Here is a 24,885-nt window from a genome sequence, read left to right as displayed (position 1 = left end):
ATTTGTAAATTATAAGGGCCGGCCCATGTAGATGATGGTGAGTTAAAAATGTCTATGAGAGCGACAAGCCACCAGCTCTTTGTCATGGCGTCATAAACAAATACTCCTACCGTAGGCCAGCGGGAGCAAAAGGAAGTTTGCTTTGGAAGGATGCCTACCGTAGCTTTATACACATGTATAAAGCTATGGTCCACCTTATATAGCAATACAAAAGGAAGAGACAAAGATCGCTTGAACATATATGCAGGGAACAAAGTTTATTTGCCGCCAAAGATCGACTTGTTGTGATGGAACTAACCACTACAGCAGCCACACGCTTTGCCGAGTGCCCCATGCACTCGGCAAAGGCACCCATGCACTCGGCAAATCTTTTGCCGAGTGCAACACTCGGCAAAGAGGCTCCGTCGAACCTTTTCACGGTAAAGCCTGCTTTGCCGAGTGCCAAATCTCGGGCACTCGGCAAAGGCTTTGCCAAGTGTCAAGCTGGCACTCGACAAAGGATTGACGTCTGTTGGCCGAAGGCTCACGCCGTCTTAATTTTTTTTAATTTCTTTGTCGAGTGCAACACTCGACAAAGAATTTTCTTTTTTTTTTCAAAATTCTTTGCCGAGTGCCATAGCGCCGAGGCACTCGGCAAAGCATGTTTTTATTTTTTTTTAAATTTTCTTTGCCGAGTGCCACTGTCAAGGCACTCGGCAAAGCATTTTTTATTTTTTTTAAATTTTCTTTGCCAAGTGCAATGGCCATTGCACTCGGCAAATCTGGGAAATTGTTGCTGCTATTTTCCCAACGCACTTGGCAAAGCCACAGCAATTTTTTTTTGCTTTTCCATGTAAACAACAGTGCATATATATATATTAGAAACCACAATTCAACACAATATATCAGAAACCACATATATATATCACAAACGATCAATTATGTCCGAAATCCACAATATATTACAAACCACAAGTTCAAAGTTCACAAGTTCAATACATAAAGGCATGCCTACATAAAACCGACTCCAGAAGCGGCTCACGGCGAATGTGAGGGTTGCGACGCCCCAACTTGTGATGCCGGCGACCCTCCGAGATGGTTCGACGCCGCCCCCGATTGATGCTGCACAAAAGAGAAGAGATTGCACGTGAGTGACAAGATAAAAATGTAAGCATTTTAAAGAAAAGTTGAAAATTTCGGCAGCACCTCCCCTGCACGGGGAGGTTTCCAAAACCTGCAAGAAAAATGTCGGCACGAAGGCCGACAACCACATTTCCGGCACGAAGGCCGACACATCAACAAACCCGGCACGAAGGCCCACACATCAACAAATCCGGCACGAAGGCCATCACTAGGTTTGACACTAAGCATGAGCATAGAAAGTAAAGCATCCGTACTCATACTCACCGGAGTAGAATCTGGACGATGTGGTGGTGGTGGTTGTTGTGGTGCAAGCAGGTTGGCTGGGATCTCCCAACCTTGTTGCAGCCCAAGTTGTTGCACGAACTGGAGCAAACCTGCTTGCTGGGCCTCCAAAGCTTGTAGCCTCTAACGCTCGGCCTCCCGTTCAGCCAGCTGGGCCTCCTGCTGGGACCGAAGTTGCTGCAGCTCGGCCTGCAACATTTGACACCAATGTTTCAATAATGCATAGCTAAGGAATGTAAATGACAAAGAACGACGAATGAAACTGGAATACTTACCTGGAGTGCCGCCACCGATGACGGTCGTTGCCTTATGGGCATGCTAGAGCTCGTGTTCGCTGCTCGAAGGCACTGGATAGGAGGAGTAGAGCCCGTGTCGAGGATGCCGTCGCCAATCTAGAAACGCCCATGCTTCTTGCCTTCCCCCACCCTCATCATGAGCTCAGGATCAATGCGCTCCTCGGTCCTCGGATCGTAGTCGGGCCCGTGGACTGACCTTGCCACCTTCGTGTAAGAAGTGAGGCGGGTGTGGACGCTGGAGTTGGTGTACGCCTTTGGGCCCGCAATCGGGTTGTACTCGATGTTGGACTTTGTCGGGCCCATGTGGGCCAGAGCATACGCCGTGAGTTGGCCAATTGGCTGGCCACCGTGCGCCGCCGACTGCGAGAAAGACAACAACATGTGGTAAGAAATAATGCAAAACTGTGCGCGGCTAGATAAGATAAATGGTGGAGACTTACATATGTCTTCGCATACTTGCTGAGGCTGGCGCTGCCCTGATGGTGAGGTACACCTGACATCATCATACGGTGCTCGCTTTTCTCTTGGTGCGCCCTCTGCCAGTCCGCGTCCAACCATTTGTCCACTATAGCAGCCCAGCAATCGGGGTGGGTGGCGCACCAGTTTGGAATCACCTACAAGCCATCATAAGATCAAATTAGGCATAGTTAATCTCAGAAGAAATCAATAGGAGTTGTTTTCTATTTACCTGTAGGTACTGCTCCCTGGTAAGAACCTCTGTCTCCCTTCTTGCCTGTGTCTTGTTGATTCTTCTGTTACGGAAGGTGGCGTTGTAGTCTCTGTGCGCTTGGAGGCGGGCCTCGTAATACAAGTCCAAGACACGCATTTTACAGGAAGCGTAAGCCACCTGATACGCCCTATCCTCCTGTCTCGGCTGGCATCTGAAGAAGTCTTGCATAAAGACACGAGGTATCCATTATTTTGTTTAAAGAATGTGCATTGAATGCAATGAATTGAGGGCCGTAGTGCGAGAAAGGCTTACCCACAACTCCTGAATCACCTGATCCGCCAAGTTTCTATGCTCAGTGTCGGTGGCGACGAGGGTGTACTGGTCAAACGAGGGTACCACTAGGTCCTCATCCTCTAACGTCCACACCATGCTAGGGAAGTGTTCCCTGCACAGAAGTCCCAGGATCCCATTGACATTGCGAGCCTCGATCCCCTCCTCCACAAGCATCCAGTTCCTACACAAGTGGTTAACAATAGTTATTATTAGCTCTTATTATCATTTTTCAACATATCAAATGAAGAACATATGAAGTTACTTACTTATCCCCCTTGGGTGCAATCAGTGGGCGGCGATGAGGAGGAATCGGTCGCTTCGGGAGCTGGCTGGGACCTCGCAAGTAGGGTTTGGAGGCTACAGAGGAAGTCAAACCCCCTGCCCCCTCCTCAGACGTGTGCGGAACCACCTCCTCGTCGTACATCTGTGGAGCCGCCTCCTCGCCCACCGTGGCCAGAGGGCCGTCGTCGTCCCTAGAAGAGCGCGAGGAGCCGAGCTCGTGGCCAGTCGACGGCTCCCGCCTAGGCCTGCCCCTCGGCCTCCTCTGCCTCTATGACGTCTTCGCCTCCGCCTTCGTCTCCTCAGCCTGTGGCGTGTCCCTCGATCTCATGTAAGTCGAGTGACAGCTCCTCCTAGTGGGCCCCATCACCTGTAATTAAAAAGAATAAACCAGTATTAGTCAAGATAAACAAGAAGTACTTAGCAAGGTATGCAAAAAAATGTAATTACAAAATAACATAGTATTACATGTATTTCTAATATTCTTCATGATCGGGATTATCTGAACGATAGGTATCGTCATCACTATCAAGAGCCTCCAAATCGTCAACAGCCTCATTCTCATCGCTGTCGTTGCCTAGTTGTAGTCCGTCAAGCATTTTCAAGTCTCTCGGATCATGCACCTCATCTGCAGCTTCCTCGTCAACAACCCATTCCTCGTCTACTTCCATTTCAATCTCTCTTGTTGTCTATCTCAAGAATCCCTGGTAGCCCCTCGTCTTGTTGATAGAACTCACCGTCATCATGCGTGGGTGGGTTCAAGTTGTAATCATCATCGTTTGGGCGAGGTAATTTACCATGTGGTGATACCTTGTGCACAATATACCAACCCTGAAGACGTGGGTCGGTTTTGCAAGCATATGGACAATAATAAACTTGCCTAGCTTGTTGAGCCACAATATAGACATCATCTCCTGGATAGAAGGAATCCTGTCTCGTTTCGACTATCCCAAGTTTAGGGGACTTTTTCGATACTGCAGGATTAAACCACTGGCATTTGAATATGACTGGCCTAGGTGCTTTTTCACCATGGTATTGGAGCTCATATATTTCTTCAACTATGCCATAATAGTCCTCCTGCTCAGCGCCGGGTGTAACTACTCCGGGCGTATATACTCCGGTATTCGTGGTCTTTGCATTGGGCCCACTCTTCTCGTAGCTTGTTGTGTGAAAGAGATATCCATTCATGTCATAAGCGTTAAATGATGAGACCTTATAGTCAAAGCCTTTGCCCACTTGTCATAATTTGGCACTTATAGACAAATCACTTTGGCACTGCAAGGTAAAGTAGGAGAGAAATGAAATTAGGTAACTAGGAATGCCAAACTTGGAACGAGCTCAGTTGGTCAAAAGGTACCTTTCTTTGGAACCATGTAATGAAATCAGGCGAACCATGTTCAAGAAGGGTCTCTCGTTCATGGTCAGAAGGTGGCCTTGGATGATGCCAGTATTGGTCAAAAAATTCCCTGCACCGACAAGCAACAAGGTTGTTGGATGCAGAAAAGATGACTGGCTATGTAACAAGTTCATTGAGAATTTACCTCTGATACTTGTCGACTTCATCAAGGTTTGTCAACACGTAGAGCATGATCTTGCGCCACTCTTCATTGGTCAAGAACTTTTTGGATGCCCCACTTGATCTCCCGCATTGCCCTTTGAATAGGCTGAGGGTCGATTCATTTTCGTCCTTGTTGTAACGAGGGGGTGGATTATGCACGCTAGGAAGGTTGTCACTATAGTATAATGTTGTGAAGTTTGACACCTCCTCACGAATGAATGCCTCTGCTATTGAAGCCTCAATCCTGCCTTTGTTTCCATATTTCTGGCGAACAGTCTTTAGACATCTCTCGATTGGATAGCACCAACGGTATAGTTTGGCATAAATCCAAACTTGCAAAGATGCTTCATCATGACTTCCCTTGTTTTTCTTTTCTTGTTTTCACAATCGCTGCAGGGACAGAACATGTCTCTCGCTCCCTTAGCTTCCTTAAATGCATGGTCCAAGAATTTCTCGGTCTTATCCATCCATTCACGGGTGATTTGAGCCTGACTTGGGTGTCCCATGTACATCCACTTATGGTTCTCCATCCTCTAGCATATACACATAACGGAGCAATATCATATACACACGGTTCTCCCTGTTGCATCTGCACGGCGTGCCTACTGTCTAATAGGTGAGGATAGGTCCTAATCCCACCCACGGATGCGTAGATGAGGTTAGTTTCCATGCTCTACTTTGATCCGAGACAGAATTTCGATAGCACCTCCCCGCTGTTCTCCCGATACACATCCTAGAAGGGAGAGTGTGTATTTGGAGAACAACGGGGAGGTGGTGCCGAAACTCTGTCTCGGATCCGAGCAGAACATGGAAACTAACCCATCTACGCATCCACGGGCTGTCCAAAAAACGTGGACAATCCAAAATAGATACGGTCATAGATATGCAAAGATCCGCATACCTCCAACCGTATTTGTTTCGGATGGGAGACGCCTAACTGGGTTATGTACGACAACTATAAGCAAGAGAGGTCCATTATACCTAGGGTGGTGGTGGAGAAAGGCTAGTGGCGCAGTGGCGAGTCGGTGCAGTGGCGAGACGAAGCAGTGTAGGCACGACCGCAGTGCCGACGAAGACGATCGGGATCGCCGAGGTGCTTCGGGTCCCCTCCGACAGCTCCCGCTCTACAAAAGAAGAAACACATCACTATTACATGAAAAAATCGGCAGAACCTCCCCTGTACGGGGAGGTTTCCAAAACCTACAAGAAAAAGCCGGCACGATAGCCGACGTCCACATTTGGGGCACTGATGAGGACATCAACACCAACGATACATCCACGCCGACACGAGTACTAGTTTCTGGTCCTATTACTCGCGCCCGTGCTCGTCACATTAATCATCAAGTAAGTTCACTCTTGAGTTCCTGTTCATCATATTTAGACCATGGAGACGCGTGCACTCTTGTTTTGGTTAGGAACCAGGGAGAGGACCGAAAGGGACAAGGATTCGCGGAGGCTGAATTCGGACTCCAGGACAGCTCCAACTTGTGATGGTCACCACGGTCGCATACGGACTCGGATTGGGGCGTTCAAGTACTTCATGGAATCCTTATGAAGTCTATTTTCATATGGATCTAGAATCAAGTCCATATCTCTTTTTAGGCGGCCGCAATGACTGAATTACTACTGAGAGCTTGTCTGTCCAAAGGTGCTATGTCACCTTAGTTTGGTCCAATGGGCCGTGTATCAAGTTGGGTCCATTAGGGACGTGTCCTAGGGTTGGAGAACGACCCCAACACCCCCCTGGTCGTCCTTCCACCTTCATATACTCCTTAGCCACCACCAAGAATAGTCGGGTTTTGTTTAGATCAAGTTTAGCTCTCGCTACTTGCTTGTAAGCGCGCGTGCTGGATCAGCCGCCCGTCTTCTTGTCTTCGGAACCCCACCTTAATTGAGATTGAGTTTGAAACTTTCATCTACATCTAGTAATTCAGTACTTGCTATACTTGTTCTTGCTAGTTCTTCGATTGCTTGTAGGACGAGTGCCCTAGTGGCCGAGTGATGCGCTCCACAAGATCACGGTAGCCATTGGAGGTGGTGTATCGGTTGCTAAGGCGCAGCTTGGAAGGCTATAGTCGAGCCCTGAACGTCGTCTCCACCCACCAATCGAGTTATCCCACACCTCTCATCGAAAGATCGGGAACAAACCCTAGCGGGTTTATATCAGTTGGTAATCAGAGCAAGGTTTATCGATGAGAGTCTTCCAATCCTTCGTTGTTCTAATTTTTCCTATAGTTCAGAAAAGCCAAAAACAATATAGTAGATTAGTTTTACCGTGATCCTATAAACCCTTTGAGCCTTTGCTAGCACTGCTTAGTTAGGGCTTGTTGAGTTGTCGGCTACATCGGTTGTGTCGAGTTGCTGGTCTTAGTTTTTGTCCTTTAGAGTTTCGAGTTCTTGTCACGTTCTAGTCACAGCCGTGTGCTAACATATAAACTTTCTGTTGGCTGAATCCGAATACATCCTTGTGTTCAAGACCGAGTAGGAATCTGAGTTGGAGACCGAATCCCACGTGGTGTTGAGTTTGAGTTGGAATCGGTTTTTAGTCTGAATTGACAGCTGACTGCTATTGTGAGTCCGAATCTAAGTACATCTTTGTGCAGCAGTAGTCCTACTTATACTCAAACACTCCATGTCCTGCATATACGTTTTGGCTCAGTTTTTTACTCTAGAGAGAGAGAGCTCATGTGAAGTCTTTTTTTTATATAATCAGTTTTGAGGATCCCTAGAAAAAAAGAAAAAAAAGAAAAAAAGAAAAAAAAGAAAAAAAGGGGGGCTATTTGTTGTGCTTCTCCATTGTTTCCGGTGGTGTGTTGTGACCTCCTTTGTGCCCAGGCTCGCGTCTCTAGCATGGTCTAGGCTAGGACCAGCACAGTACCACCGTTAAACAATTATTCAGCTTGCTTCTGTGACTAACGTGGTGCTAGTACTTCCTTGCTTTAGCCCACCTATAGCTCCACATATTTTGACTATAGCTTGACATGTGTTGTTATTGTGGCACCGATACACTTCATTCCACAGTTGTAGACTTGTTGGTTGCCGTTCCCTCCTGTTGAGCAAGGTAAGAATTGGTAAGAGCTTTTGTAATAGGTTGAGAGTGAGCGCCTTGCAGTAGCTACATCCTAATAGCTGCAGGGCTTTTATTTCTTCACCTATTTTTCTTGTTGCCCTTGTCTTTTAAACCATGTCAGGATCATAGGATGTTAACAAGAGGCCACAATCTACTCGCACCAAGGGCATCATTCAACATTTTACAAGGCAAGTGCAGCAGCATACAGAAGGACTTGATCAAGATTTACAGGTGACCAATGACAAGATTGGGCAACTGGAGGCCACCCATCTTGCCTCCACCACCAAGCTTACAGGATTGGAGGCATCTGTTGCCCGTATGGACAGAAGCCTTGCTGCTCTTCTGAAGCGTTTTGATGACTTCCACATGAAAGACAAAGAGCAGCATAATGAAGACAACAAGGACGAAGAGCGATTCAAAGATAATTATGATGATGATTATACTGCTGATACTGAACACGATGCTCATGACACTCGTGACCGGCGTCGCCTACGCCATAATCATAGAGGTATGGGTGGTCACCGCCGACATGAGGTACCCAATAATAATGATGCTTTCAGTAAGATAAAATTTAAGATACCTCCTTTTGATGGTAAATATGATCCTGATGCATACATTACTTGGGAAATTGCTGTTGATCAAAAGTTTGCATGTCATGAATTTCCTAAGAATACACGTGTTAGGGCTGCTACTAGTGAGTTTACTGATTTTGCTACTGTTTGGTGGATAGAATATGGCAAGAAAAATCCTAATAACATACCACGAACTTGGAATGCTTTGAAACGAATCATGAGGGCTAGATTTGTTCCTTCTTACTATGCACGTGATTTGTTAAATAAATTGCAACAACTGAGACATGGTGCTAAAAGTGTAGAAGAATATTATCAAGAATTGCAAATGGGTATGTTGCGTTGTAATTTAGATGAGGATGAGGAACCTGCTATGGCAAGATTTTTGGGTGGGTTAAATCGTGAAATCCGGGACATCCTTGATTATAAAGAATACACTAATGTAACCCGTTTGTTTCATCTTACTTGTAAAGCTGAAAGGGAAGTGCAGGGGCGACGTGCCAGTGCCAAGAATAATATTTCTGCAGGGAAAACTAATTCATGGCAGCCCCGCACGACTACTACTCCAACTACACGTGCTCCTATGCCAACATCCAGCGACAAACCTCATGCTACTTCCGTAAATTCAGTGGCGAAGATGACCCAGAAGCCTGCTGTGAGTGCTTCATCCATGGCATCTATAGGTAGAACAAGAGACGTTCAGTGTCACCGGTGCAAGGGATATGGACATGTGATGCATGACTATCCAAGCAAGCGTGTTATGGTCGTCAAAGTTGATGGTGAGTATTCCTCTGCTAGTGATTTTGATGAAGATACACTTGCTTTGCTTGCTGCTGACCATGTAGGAAGTGAGGAACAACCAGAAGAGCAGATTGGAGCAGAGGATGCAGATCATTATGAGAGCCTCATTGTGCAGCGTGTGCTTAGCGCACAAATGGAGAAGACGGAGCAAAATCAGCGGCGTACACTATTCCAAACAAAGTGTGTCATTAAAGAGCGTTCGTGCCGTTTGATAATTGATGGAGGTAGCTGCAACAACTTAGCTAGCAGCGATATGGTAGAGAAGCTTGCACTTACAACCAAACCGCACCCACATCCATATCACATTTGATGGCTCAACAATAGTGGTAAGGTTAAGGTAACAAGATTGGTACGAATTCATTTTGCTATTGGATCATATCATGATGTTGTTGAGTGTGATGTTGTGCCTATGGAAGCTTGTCATATTCTGCTAGGTAGACCATGGCAATTTGATACAGATTGTATGCATCATGGTAGATCAAATATGTATTCTCTCATACACCATGATAAGAAAATTGTTTTTCTTCCTATGTATCCTGAAGCTATTGTGCGTGATGATGTTGCTAAAGCTAAGAAAACTAAATCTAAGATCGATAAAAATATCAAATCTGATAGTAGTAACAAAGATGAGATAATATTGAAAGGACATTGCTTGCTTGCTACTAAATCTGATATTAATGAATTGGTTGCTTCCACTTCTGTTGCCTATGCTTTGGTATGCAAGGGTGCTTTGATTTCAGTTCACGATATGCAGCATTCTTTGCCCCCTGCTGTTGCTAACATTTTGCAGGAGTTTTCAGATGTTTTTCCAAGTGAGATACCAGTGGGGCTGCCACCAATACGAGGGATTGAGCACCAAATTGATCTTATTCCTGGTGCATCATTGCCAAAACATGCGCCATACAGGACTAATCCAGAAGAAACGAAGGAAATTCAACGACAAGTGCAAGAACTACTCGACAAAGGTTATGTGCGTGAGTCCCTTAGTCCTTGTGCTATTCCTGTCATTTTAGTGCCTAAGAAAGATGGAACATGACGTATGTGTGTTGATTGTAGAGCTATTAATAATATCACTATTCGATATCGACACCCTATTCCATGATTAGATGATATGCTTGATGAACTGAGTGGTGCTAATGTGTTTTCCAAAGTTGATTTGCGAAGTGGGTACCACCAGATTCATATGAAATTGGGAGATAAATGGAAAAATGCTTTCAAAACTAAATTTGGTTTATATGAGTGGTTAGTCATGCCTTTTGGGTTAACTAATGCACCTAGTACCTTCATGAGGTTAATGAATGAGGTTCTGCGTGCTTTCATTGGAAAATTTGTTGTAGTCTACTTTGATGATATATTGATTTACAACAAATCTATGGATGAACATCTTGATTACTTACGTGCTGTTTTTAATGCTTTACGAGATGCACGTTTATTTGGTAACCTTGAGAAGTGCACCTTTTGCACCGATCGAGTATCTTTTCTTGGCTATGTTGTGACTCCACATGGAATTGAGGCTGATCAAGCCAAGGTAGAAGCTATACAGGGATGGCCTATACCAAAGACTATCACATAAGTGCGGAGTTTCCTAGGACTTGTTGGTTTCTATCGCCGATTTGTGAAGGACTTTAGTACCATTGCTGCACCTTTGAATGAGCTTACAAAAAAGGGAGTGCCTTTTAGTTGGGGCAAAGTACAAGAGAACTCCTTCAATATGTTAAAAGATAAGTTGACACATGCACCTCTCCTCCAACTTCCTGATTTTAATAAGACTTTTGAGCTTGAATGTGATGCTAGCGGAATTGGACTAGGTGGTGTTTTGTTACAAGAAGGCAAACCTGTTGCGTATTTTAGTGAAAAATTGAGCGGGCCTGTTCTAAATTATTCTACATATGATAAGGAATTGTATGCTCTTGTTCGCACATTAGAAACATGGCAACATTACTTGTGGCCCAAAGAGTTTGTTATTCATTCTGATCAGGAGTCTTTGAAGCATATTCGTAGTCAAGGGAAATTGAACCATAGACATGCTAAGTGGGTTGAATTTATTGAATCTTTTCCTTATGTTATTAAGCACAAGAAAGGGAAAGAGAATATTATTGCTGATGCTTTGTCTAGGAGATATACCTTGCTGAATCAGCTTGATTACAAAATCTTTGGATTAGAAATCATTAAGGGCCAATACGTTAATGATGCTGATTTTAAAGATGTGTTGCTGCATTGTAAAGATGGGAAAGGTTGGAACAAATTCATCTTTAGTGATGGGTTTGTGTTTAGAGCTAACAAGCTATGCATTCCAGCTAGCTCCGTTCGTTTGTTGTTGCTGCAGGAAGCGCATGGAGGTGGCTTGATGGGGCATTTTGGAGCTAAGAAAACGAAGGACATACTTGCTGGTCATTTCTTTTGGCCAAAGATGAGAAGAGATGTGGAGAGGTTTGTTGCTCGTTGCACGACATGTCAAAAGGCTAAGTCACGGTTAAATCCACATGGTTTGTATTTGCCTCTACCTGTTCCTAGTGCCCCTCGGGAAGATATTTTTATGGATTTTGTGTTGGGTTTGCCAAGGACTAGGAAGGGATGTGATAGTGTGTTTGTGATTGTTGATAGATTTTCTAAGATGGCACATTTCATACCCTGTCATAAAATGGATGATGCTACTCATATTGCTGATTTGTTCTTTTGAGAAATTGTTCGTTTGCATGGTGTGCCCAACACAATTGTTTCTGATCGTGATGCTAAATTTCTTAGTCATTTTTGGAAGACTTTATGGGGAAAACTGGGGACTAAGCTTTTGTTTTCTACTACATGTCATCCCCAAACCGATGGTCAAATTAAAGTTGTCAATAGAACTTTGTCTACTATGTTAAGGGCTGTTTTAAAGAAGAACATTAAGATGTGGGAAGATTGTTTGCCTCATATTGAATTTGCTTATAATCATTCGCTGCATTCTACTACAAAGATGTGCCCATTTCAGATTGTCTATGGTTTCTTGCCTCGTGCTCCTATTGATTTGATGCCTTTGCCATCTTCTAAAAAACTAAATTTTGATGCTACTAAGCGTGCTGAATTGATGTTAAAACTGCATGAAACAACTAAAGAAAACATAGAGCGTATGAATGCTAAATATAAGATTGCTGGTGATAAAGGTAGAAAGGAACTAATATTTGAACCTAGAGATTTAGTTTGGTTGCACTTGAGAAAGGATAGGTTTCCTGATTTCAGAAAGTCTAAATTGATGCCTAGGGCTAATGGACCATTTAAAGTGTTAGAGAAAATTAATGATAATGCATATAAACTCGATCTGCCTGTAGAATTTGGGGTTAGTCCCACATTTAACATTGCAGATTTGAAGCCATATTTGGGAGAAGAAGACGAGTTTGAGTCGAGGATGCCTCAAATGCAAGAAGGGGAGGATGATGAGGACATCAACACCAACGATACATCCACGCCGACACGAGTACCAGTTTCTGGTCCTATTACTCGTGCCCGTGCTCATCATATTAATCATCAAGTAAGTTCACTCTTGAGTTCCTGTCCATCATATTTAGACCATGGAGACGCGTGCACTCTTGTTTTGGTTAGGAACCAGGGAGAGGACCGAAAGGGACAAGGATTCGCGGAGGCTGAATTCGGACTCCAGGACAGCTCCAACTTGTGATGGTCACCATGGTCGCATACGGACTCGGATTAGGGCGTTCAAGTACTTCATGGAATCCTTATGAAGTCTATTTTCATATGGATCTAGAATCAAGTCCATATCTCTTTTCAGGCGGCCACAATGACTGAATTACTACTGAGAGCTTGTCTGTCCAAAGGTGCTACGTCACCTTAGTTTGGTCCAATGGGCCGTGTATCAAGTTGGGTCCATTAGGGACGCATCCTAGGGTTGGAGAACGACCCCAACACCCCCCTGGTCATCCTTCCACCTTCATATACTCCTTAGCCGCCACCAAGAATAGTCGGGTTTTGTTTAGATCAAGTTTAGCTCTCGCTACTTGCTTGTAAGCGCGCGTGCTGGATCAGTCGCCCGTCTTCTTGTCTTTGGAACCCCACCTTAATTGAGATTGAGTTTGAAACTTTCATCTACATCTAGTAATTCAGTACTTGCTATACTTGTTCTTGCTAGTTCTTCGATTGCTTGCAGGACGAGTGCCCTAGTGGCCGGGTGACGCGCTCCATAAGATCACGGCAGCGTGTATCGGTTGCTAAGGCGCAGCTTGGAAGGCTGTAGTCAGGCCGTGAACATCGTCTCCACCCACCAATCGAGTTATCCCACACCTCTCATCGAAAGATCGGGAACAAACCCTAGCGGGTTTATATCAGGCACGATGGCCCACACATACACAAACCCAGCACGAAGGCCATCAACACATAAACGGCACCAAGGCCGACACCCCCGGAGCCTTTACCTTTTCTCCGACGAGGGACGAGGACGACGGTGTGGACGAACGGCGATGTGCGGGGACGACAGAGTGGACGAACATCATCGATGAACGGCATGAACGGTCGTTGGACCGAGGTCCATCTCCTCCTCCCCCCTTCTCCTTCTTCTTCCTCCTCCTTCTTCTTCTTCCTCCTTCCTCCCTTCTCCTTCTTCTTCTTCTTCCTCCTCCTCCCTTCTCCTTCTTCCTCCTCCCTTCTCCTTCTCCTCCCTTCTCCTTCTTCCTTCTCCCTTCTCCTTCTCCTCCCACCTCCCTTCTCCTCCTCCCCTTCTCTTTCTCCCCTCCTCCTCCTCTCTGTAGGGACGGCCGGGCCGGGGGTAGGGCACCGCGGCCGGCCTCCTCCTCCTCTCTGTAGGGACGGCCGCCGAGGGGCGGTGTGGGGGTGGGGGCCGGAGGGCGCGGGTGGCGGTACGGGGGCGGGGCCAGCCGCCGAGGGGCAGCGTGGGCGCGGCGGCGCGGGCCGGGGCGGTGTGGGGCGCGGCGGCCGGTGCGGCGGCGGCGCTGGCGTGGGTGAGGGGCGGGCGTGAATGAGGAAGGGTTGGAGGAGGATGGGCCGTGGGCCCTTATTCTAGAAGTTTTTTTTTTCGAAATATCCTTTGCCGAGTGCTGCGCCCTGGCACTCGGCAAAGGCCCTCTTTGCCGAGTGTTAGGCATGGCACTCAGCAAAGTATTTTTGTTTTTTTTTAAATTTTGATTTCAAATTTTTTTTGTAGACCTTATCTATTGTTTACAAGCACATGTTAAAATTTGGGACCTTTTTATAACTTTTTGCTATATTTCTTGAATTAATTTTGTTTACTTGCATTTTTTCAAAAAAGTAAATTTGAACTGCAGCTGCATGAAATAATGAAATGTAGCCATTCAAAAAATGATAGTCATGTTGTAGAGTGTATTTTGAGGCCGTATGCAGGAACTCACCCAAAATTTTGAACGCCTTGTTCGCCAAACATGACGACCCGCTTGTGGTCAGAGTGTATTTAAATTATAGAAAATGCAAACGAAGTCCAAAATTCACGAAACTTGTCGAGGTGTCGTGTGATCACATGTGGAGGCTATGATAAAAATTTGAGAAGGTTTCGAGCAAGTTGCGACGTCAAATGCCTAAAACCTAGACATTTCCACAAGCGGGTCATCATGTTTGGCGAACAAGGCGTTCAAAATTTTGGGTGAGTTCCTGCATACGGCCTCAAAATACACTCTACAACATGACTATCATTTTTTGAATGGCTACATTTCATTATTTCATGCACCTGCAGTTCAAATTTACTTTTTCAGAAAAAATGGAAGTAAACAAAATTAATTCAAGAAATATAGCAAAAAGTTATAAAAAGATCCCAAATTTTAACATGTGCTTGTAAACAATAGATAAGGTCTACAAAAAAATTTTGAAATCAAAATTAAAAAAAAAACAAAAATACTTTGCCGAGTGCCATGCCTGACACTCGGCAAAGAGGGCCTTTGCCGAGTGCCAGGCCGCAGCACTCGACAAAGGGCCTCTTTGCCGAGTGTTAGGTTAAGCGCCCGGTAAACATTTTTTTTTAAAATGGTAACGGCGTGGGCGGGGTAGGCGGGCAACTAATGGACATTTTGCCAAGTGCGCTCTTTGCCGAGTGTTGCGCTTGGCAAAGAGTGCCTTTGCCGAGTGGCGTGCTTTACCGAGCGCCGGGCACGCTGCGGCACTCGGCAAAGCCACTCTATGTCGAGTGCAATTATTTGCCGAGTGCAACACTCGGCAAAGAGTGGCTTTGCCGAGTGCCCTATTTTCGGCACTCAGCAAAGCATGCGGCACTCGACAAATTTTGCTTCTCCCGTAGTGAACTAACGCTACCAAGAGTTCAAACCTCCCTAATTTAAAAGAGTTATCGAGACAAAGAAATGATCATCTCCCCGGTCTGTCTAAGGCAGTGGAAAGTTTTCTACATAGTTATCAAGACCCACGTCAACTTTTGTATTGGTAACTGTGCCAATAAGTTTCATAAAGATGAAGCTCTATGAAACTTTCTCTATCTCTCTCATCATAATTAACCTACCAAATCATCAAATCGGTTGATTTGTTACAATATTAAATGCAAATGAAACTCAAATGAAACCATGCCTAAGTAGCAAATTTTCAAACTAGTAAACTTGCATGGTGCGGACCATGAGGATTATTTAGATGAACACGCAACCAAATTTCATATATTATTAACTCAAACTTGTGATCTTAGGCCAATAATTCTACTATCTTGATTTGTCCTAATCAAGCCAAATATACTGCTAGAAAGAACATGATAATTTGGAGATCCCAGAAAAACTGCAAGATTGAAAAAACTTCAAGCCATGAAATCGTGCTTGAGAAGTCGAAGGATAACCCGGAGAGTATTAAAATCACAATTAAGTCTTATGGGCTTGGGGAGCATACAAAAACCTTTGTGATATTGTTACCCTCCACGACACTAAACAATAAAGACCAGCACGGCCAACTTCTCAAATCGGCTTCCTTTTGTAATCACTTTACTGAATATCATAATGCATATTGTAGCACCCGATTTTAAGAACAAAATCAGATATATACCATATATGAGCCCAGGAAGTCAAATCTCACATATAGCTACAAATAAGAGTAATATCAAAAGACAATGCTTAAATACATAGCGTATTAGTATAAAGATTATAACCTCAGAGTATAGACAACGGAAAAAACAACTCCGATCTTTAGGCGAAGACTCCAAATCTACAGGGACAACTAACTGGTTGATCACAAGTCTAATTCGTCCAAACTCTAGCAATCTGGTACCCATCCGGGATTTTTATCCAAATAATTGAAAAAATAAAGCAAGCGTAAGTACATGTCGTACTCAACAAATATAACATGGGATTCATGAGGCTCAAAAGGTTGACACTGGTTTAACTACAATTAGCTTTTAATGAGTCATCTTTTAGCAATTGGGTGGCAACAAGTTCATCACAAGCCCATAAACAAATGATCAGGTAAACATGAATAATGAATAGCATAAACAATAATCATTAGTGAGCATCTTCATCATCCATATCATTAGTGTTCATCATCTATTCCGTAAATGTTCTAAGGCCGCTCGTGACTGTGAGCACGGCTGATATACCGGTTTTACACTCTACAAAGGTTGTACACTGTCACTGTGAGTCGTGATTTACCCTTTCTCCCGAGGTGATCGGCCTCTTGACCCACTACCAAGGAAGGTTGGCAGGGTTCACTATGAAGCCTTTCAAAGGTTCATCTAACAAGCTAGGGTCATTAGATTCACTCGGCAAACAGATATAGAGCCCCCCTTTCCGATGGCACATTGACGCGTAGCCTATACACATGGGGGACATAGGACGCACTATACCTGATTCGGTAAGCCATTTTTACGCCAATAAAGGTAACCACTAATAAGCTAGAAAAGGTCCTCATACTGAGCTAAAGCCAGAGCCATATAGCCATCGCAGCTGTACTGTAAGTCCCGGATAACTCACTTACAGATAAGTCCTTAGGGAGAGGAATCTAGAGCACCATAAAACAACCCAATGCTCTAACCCCCTTGTTCCATGTTGCTAAAAAGCATATTTTAGTGTTTATTGCATATTCCATTAGTCAAGTTACAAGATCATGATTGTAGTTGAGCACTAGCATAAAACTACCCAATGCAATAACCCAAAGGTATCAAAGTACAGGGTAACAAAGTGCTAGGAAATCCTTAGTGGCAGTCATGGTAGACACATGCAGTATGAATTAAATGATTAAAGGTGTATAGGACAACAAGAAAGATCCCATGCTATACTTGCCTTAAACATCGATCCTTCGGTAAGCTTTAATCTTCAATGTTCTTCTTCTTCTTCTTGATCACCATGTATATCTCACCGACTGGATATGATCATAAAGCACCACACAAGCATCCATACAATCATACACGAAGCAAACAATAGATCTAAATTAGAACAGTACACCAATCATAGAAAAATAAGTAAAAGAGTTTGAAACACGATTCTACGCATCGCTACGAACACACAGTCGCAAGAAGCACTCTAATCGAAGGTACGGTGAAAAAGATATATCTACCGATAGACTTACTTTATACGCAGAAAAGAAAACTATAAGCTTAATTTATTTTAACAATATAAAAGCTTATATAAATTGAATTAAGTCAAATTTAGATTCGAATTATAAAACTAAAGTAAAACAAATTATATTTTATTTACAAAACCCAGTTGCATAATTATTAATCAAGATATGATTTAAACCATGAAATTCTAGAATTAGTGACATGATAAACATCGTTACTAATGCGTAGTTTATGTTGTTATGAATCCAACGCAACTTGAATGGGTCAAAATGGAATTAAAACGTAAAAGATATGAAATAATCAAGATTTTCTTTAATAAAATAATAGATTAAATCTAACCTCAAATTTTAAAAGTTGAAAACATACTTAACAGTAGTATGAACATGTAGATTATGAAATTACAAACCTAACGCAAGTTGAACGGATTAAATCGGAGTCAAAACAGAGATTTTATGGCTAAAACAAGTTGAATGGCAAAACTGTAAATAGCTAAAAACATATTTTCAGACTAACCGAACCAAAATACGCTTTCAAAAGAACAAGGCGTAATCTATGGATTGCGCAATGGACCACGTGTTAGAATCTAAATAGTTGTAAGGGGATTTTTGTAAAAGAGCCAACGAAAGGGGTACGTTCTAATCTGGACTCTTGATTTCGAATCGGACGGCTGAGAGCGGAGAGGGGAAGAGCTGGCCACCGAAACAGTACCTGGATGGCGGCACCATGGTCGGACCTTGCTGGCGACGTCGGCTTTGACGCTCCTAGTCACCACAGGGCACGGGAAGACTTTGGTTAGCAAGAGTAGCTCGAGGAGAGCTCAATGGAGGGCTCGAGGAAGGCTGCCGACTGCACGGTGGCGAGCGACGGCGGGTTGGGTTGCTTGGAGCTTGCAGCGAAACTACGATGGCGACACTACGACAGATAGGAGCAAGAGAGAAGGAGGGGAAGGCGCCATCAGGTTTGCCACCTCATCTCGGTGCTCCGTACGGCCCCGGACTGCGGTGAATCGGTGACGGAGTTAATGGTGTAGGGTTATGAGGATGCTATGCTAGCCGAAAAACAAAAAATTCGACCTCATAAACCAGGATCTACTGCTAGTTATAGATCACGGGATTACCACTAGATGCGCAGGTGCAGCGGAAGCGACTCGATGTAGTCAAACGCGTCGTAGCAGTGCCATGTAGTTGCAAGGTCGTCCGTACATCCGTCCCCTTCGTGCGGTTCGTCCTTGTGCCTCCAGATGCAGCACCTCTGAGGTATCCACACGTACAGGGAGGAAGCGTCACGCCTCCGAACTGCTAGGTCCACGAGGAGCAGCAGGTGCGAGCGTAGGATGGGCGGCGGCTGCTGCCAAAAAGGCATGGATACCTAGCCCCGTTGCCCACCCCACTTATTTATAGGCGTCCCTAATGAGCTCCCGAGTTGGAGACCCATTAGTAATCCTAAGCCTTGTCTAACTTGGATCTAATTCGAATTAGGCTTCCAGCCCCTTAAGCGTGTGACCCTATGGGTTCATGCACACATAGACATGGCCCGAGTACTCCTACTCGGCCATTAGTTGATAGCGGCCTCTAGCAAGGCATGTCAACTCCTATGCGTACGCAAATATCATATCAGACGGACCACCACAAAACCACATACTTGTTATTCCCTTGCCTCACGATATTTGGTCCAACTCATAGGTTAACACTTAACCCAAGCACGGCCATGCATTTCTTGATCTAATCATTAGAGTGATCCAGTGATATCTCTCTCATATGGAGAGAGGCAAATTCCTTCTTGATTGTCTATGTCTCATAGCATATTTTCCGACAAACCCAAAAAACCACCTTTATAACTACCCTGTTACGGAGTAGCATTTGATAGTCCCTGAGTAGGTCATTTCACATCTTGAATACATACAACAATCTCAAGTCTAAGGACATAACGTACATGATGTGAATAGAGATAATAACAACATCTCACGTTGGGTCAGTCCAGCTCCATGTCATACATGTGCCCACATTATTAGTTTGACATCTCCATGTCCATGACTTGTGAAACATAGTCATCAACTAATAATGTGCTGATCCATTATTCATGTGTGTCCTCACACAAACTCTGACCAGGGACAACATTAGAATAACCATACAAGTAAAAGAGTTTCACAAACAATTCACATAATTGCTAATCGATACAAGTTGTCTTTAATGGAAATTCAATGAACTCATAATATATCACGGACACAAGGTAATATAACCATCTCTATGATTATCTCTAGGGCATACTCCCAACAAATGGCGACAGCAGGTGGCTCGATGGAATCCGACCAGGGTGCACGGCGTAGCTAGGGCTAGGGTGAGGCATCTAGGCGCTAGGATTAGGGGATAGGGGCGGCGTGCGGCACCGAGGCTTCATTTTAAAGGGAGCTTCACGTGGGGCGCACGACAAACGACGAGGTCGGGGCGGACAAGGACACTGGCGTGAGTCCGTTACGACGACGAGCCGAGGTAGGAGGCAGAACTGACGGGCGGGCCCGGGCAGTCGGCGACTGAGGAAGAAAGGAGAGCGGGTGGCGTCCGCGTGGATTGGGCCGGCGCGTGGGGTGGGCCGCGGGGCAGCGCTGCTGGGCCACGCGGAGAAGCGGGGAAAGACAGAGAGTCGGGCCAAGGGGGAGGAATGAAGGGAGGTTGGGCCGAACACGGAAAAAAACGGAGGCAGACCGGTTGAGGGAAGAGGCAGACCAACCTGGGCTTCGGCCCCAGCGGGGAGGAGAGGGGAGAACGCTGGGCCGACGGGAAGAAAAAGAGAAACGGGCCAACGGGAGAAAGAAACAGACTGGGCCATGCAGGCCGAAAGGGAGAGAGGGGAGGAGAGAGGGTTTTCTTTTTTCCAAATCCTTTTCTAGTTTGTTTTAAAAACCAAATTCAAATGTAAACCAAGTGCAACTTCAAATAAAGTTTTGAATATACTTTTCAATTCTAAATAAAAGTGAGCAAATTTTAGTAAGTTTCCAAAAATAAAATTTCACAACTTTTACATCCTTTTATTTTTAAATTTTCTTTTCTTTTATTTCATAGCCATTTTTAATTTCTTTCCAAAAGCAATTTTAACTATTTTTAATTTTTAATCAAAATCACTCAACCAAATACATCAAATGCAAGGGCATGTATGCTCAAACATGTTGCTAAGCCTTATGATAAATTTTAATTAAATGAAAAATTTTATTTTCCTATATTTTGTGAGCACAAAAATTCACAAATAAATCATTTCAGCTCTATTTCCAAAAATTCAAATTTTAGGGTGTTACGTATATTGAGGGAGCGGGAGGTCGACGTGGCAACGCGCTGCGGAAGGTGTGAATGGCCGAGCTGCAGTTGAGAGTGAGGAGATTGAGGTTTCTCAATAGGTCAGACATATGCTGGCGGAGAAGCCGACCGATGGCAGTTTAATAATGGGAGCAGCGCTCTGATTCAATGTGAAATGGCGGGGAGCACTAGGGCGGTGCCTTGGGAACCACAACCGATGTGGCCTCGCCTCAGGAACCCAACCGACGATGTTTTGGGCTAAGCCGTCGAGATCGTGTCCATCATCCTGGTGCTTAATTGTCATGTTTTGAGGGCGCCTTGGTGAGGGAGGGGGAAGGCATCAATCCTGGTGCCGAGGCCGCGAGATCGAGCACATAACGATCCTATTGGTTCGCCAGCTTGCCCACCTCCAGGCGAAGATCATCCATAGTGCCATCGGTGTCATGGTGCCATGACTTGAACTGGCCCGCGATAGCTTTGATGGCGGCGAGGCGGGTGCCCTGACGTATAGCTCCGAATCAATGATGCGTTGCTCGATGGCGGAATCGGACTCCTCAAAGCGCTTCTCCAGGGCGGTATCGGCCTCAGCTAAGCGATGCTTGAGCAGATCCTTCTGATCCGCGAGCTGCTTGTTGATGGTGCTCGATTGCTCGGTGAACAGCTTCTGGGTTTTCGCCAAGAGCAGCTAGGTGTCGGGGTTCATGGTGCTGTGCTTATTCGTGAATCGGGTGAAGCAGTGGTGTGGTGGAGGGGTGGGTGCTCCAGATCGCGAAAATTTCCCAAGATCGGTGCAAAATTATAGAATTACGGGACCTCAAAATTGAATTCAGCAATTCATGAACCCGATCAATCTTACTATTACTGATTACAGGTCCTAATAAAGACACCACGTTAATTCTCACCACACGCGCTAAGTAAAAAGATAAATTCTAGAAATTCTCACAATAATCAGAAACATCCGGCCTTTCATTTGGTCGACTCTAATCATTATCGCCGATATTAGCCATTAGATCTATTGTAGTTTATTAAAAAATTACGCACCACTACCATTATGAAAAATATATGAAGTAACACCCTAATTTTACATGTAAATTACCAATCTCTGCCATTACAAAAGATAATTCAAAATAACCCCCTATATTTGTATATAAATTACCCATATATGCTATTATGAAAAAAATTCCAAATAACCCTCTAAATTTGCATCTAAATTATCCACCTTGGCCATTATAAAACATAATTTAAAATAACCCCTAACATTGCGTCTAAATTACCAGCTTTGTCATTATGAAAGATAACTTAAAATAATCCTTTAAGTTTGTATCTAAATTTACCCACATCTACTATTATGAAAAATAATTTAAAATACCTCCTAATGATTTTATAAATTATCCACCTTTATCATTATGAAAGTTATACAAAATAATATTCTAAGTTTGCATTTAACCTATCCATATATGTCGTCGTGAAAGGTAATATAAGGTATTACCTTTATATTTGTATGTACCTTAGCCATTATAAAAAATAAACAAAAAATCTCTAAAATCTACACATATATAATAATATATATTATTACAAAAAATTAAATGAATACCATAAACGATATATACACATATCTAATTAATTACAAACTTCTATAATCGTGAAATAAAATAACTATAATGCTATGTTCCACCACGTATATCAAATAAACATGTAAACATTAGAATAAATATTTATTTTAATAACTTATGAAACATTAAAAATTGTTCACTTAACAAACCAGTTTGCAATAATACTCTATATTAATACTCCATGATCATAAATTTCATAAGTTATTATTTAAATAAGTTTATATATTTTTACTAAAACATTATGTCATATCAATTTTATTAATTTAATTTTATGCAATCTATGATATATTAATAATACTACACATATAATATTGCGATAGAACAAATTCAACATGTTTGGTGTCAGGATGCAAGCAAAGTCTCAACTTATGTGGAAAAGAGTCTTTTTAATAAAAACATTTTTTGAATAAAAGATGAATAATATTAGAATATCTAATTCACATGTGAAAGAAATTGCAATTTGATTATAAAAGTTAAAAGATAAACTATAGATTTATCAAGAGTTTATATATCTCAATACTAGATTTCAAATAAATACATATCACACTAGAAAAAAGGATAAATACTATAAATTCTAACCAAAGGTCCTCGCTAGAGCATGTATGTTAATCCTCACAAGACTTGATTTGAAAAGAAAAGTTAGATCTTAGAAATTCTCATAAAAGTCAGAAACATCCTACCATCAATTAGGTATAACCTAATCAACATTGATAATAATAATAATAGCTATTGGATCTATTCTATTTTCTAAACAACTATCCTTTTGTGCTATTGTGTAAAACAATATAAACTAACTCATGACTCTAATTTATATTACTCGCATATGTCATTAAAAAAACATGATCTAAAGTAAATTTGCATTGAAGTACTGACTTCCTCTTATTATGATCGATAATTTACATAGCTCAATTTTCATCTAATTATTAGAAAAACTAAATACCCCCCTCAAATTTGCATCTAAAATATCAACATCTCCTTACAAAAAAATTATTTATATAAGAAATAGGTGTATATGTTTCACAGTACCCACCTCTATCAATATTAATATAGTAAGATTTGGTTAAAGAAAATATATGTGCCGTGCCAACATGCATGAGCAATAAAATACATATGTTATGTTTCATCACATAAAAAATATTTTCTTGATAACTCATATACTAATGATACTAACAAATTATTTGAAACCGTATTAGTAACCACAAAATACAATTTATATATATTGTTACTTGAGATATGTTTATGTATTTTACTAAATATTTCCTATGTCTATATTGATAGTATAACCATGACTACAAATATGACTCCTTGATGTAAAATTTAATCATCTTGAGAAGTGTGGGAGACCACTGGTGGCTATATTTTCCTTGCCCTTTAAAAATACTTTAGAGTAAAAACTCGATCATTATAAAGTTTAAGTATTGAAATTCTCTTGAGGTTAGCATTGCTACCCAGTTCCAGATCTCACTTTAAGCTCTATGACTTATCTTAAGCGATATGGTGCATGTTTCAAATAATGGCTTATGGTATTGTAGTACTTAAGAAAATACTCTATGATCTAAATCCTTATTTTTAAAAAAGTGTAAAAGGGAGAGTTAATGAAATATACAATAAGCACAAGAGTTTAAACTTAACACGAGGAGAGAGAGAAAATCCATAGCAGTCGATAAGAAAAAACATTGAAAAATCAATTAGATTCATAACTTCATAAGATACATGATGTAGCAAGAGCCGCCATGATTAATGGTAAGGTTTCAATGTAATTGTATATTTAAAATATATAGAGTTGCCGTGCAAAGAAAAAATATGAATATGAAAAAATATATAGATTAGTTACTTGAAGAAATAGTAATTAATGAGTTGATGATAACACATATAGACTAAAGAGTATCTATTATGTGTACTATGTTAGAAAATAAACAAATAGAAAACATATAATTTAATACAAATAATTCTTTATTAGTTGGATGTACTCCATTCCAAATTATAAGACTTTTTGAATTTTCTAAATACATAGATTTGATACACGTAGATGTACAATCTAGATACATAGTAAAAACGATATATTTAGAAAAGTCAAAATGTCTTACAATTTGGAAGGAATGGATTATTAAACAGCACCTAACACTTATATCTCCTAAAATTATAGCCCGTGCGAGAGCACGGGTTGATGGACTAGTGTCAACAAACCACAATCAGGCGCACTCCAATCGGGGAAGGAAGTGGAGCATGGATCGCAAGATCTGATACCAGGTGTTAGCAATAGCGGGAAATTGAGAGGAAAATCGTGAAGAAGGGGAAGAAAGGTAGGAGACGGCAGAACCAGGACGGTTCTATCAGGGAGTTTGATAATTGTTCAACTTGTGGTCCACTCTTCCTCACGGTTCTCTCTTAAGTAATACACAGAGCACGCCAGCCTATACAGCAACTACTGCCAAACGGGGCCCGCGTAACGGTGGCTGGGACAAGGTGCGTGTGTGGACGGCCGAGGCCCATCGAGTGGAGCGG

At 42.7% G+C, this 24,885-nt stretch overlaps 1 protein-coding gene across 1 annotated transcript; it reads left to right on the top strand.

Moving 5' to 3' along the window:
- The first annotated feature begins 8,120 nt into the window (after positions 1–8,120).
- Positions 8,121–9,290, top strand: LOC136466713 (uncharacterized). The gene has a single exon (XM_066465206.1). It carries the CDS (start codon positions 8,121–8,123, stop codon positions 9,288–9,290), a length of 1,170 nt encoding a protein of 389 aa, XP_066321303.1.
- Positions 9,291–24,885: the final 15,595 nt, after the last annotated feature.

This window comes from Miscanthus floridulus, chromosome 7 (genome assembly GCF_019320115.1).
Source record: "Miscanthus floridulus cultivar M001 chromosome 7, ASM1932011v1, whole genome shotgun sequence".
NCBI classification, from domain to species: Eukaryota; Viridiplantae; Streptophyta; class Magnoliopsida; order Poales; family Poaceae; genus Miscanthus; species Miscanthus floridulus.
Note: the sequence above shows the minus strand (reverse complement) of the source record. Positions and strands in the feature narration are given on the sequence as shown.

Excerpts from the sequence above, each read along its gene's own strand:
- LOC136466713 (XM_066465206.1), top strand. The coding sequence starts at position 8,121 with ATGGGTGGTCACCGCCGACATGAGGTACCCAATAATAATGATGCTTTC.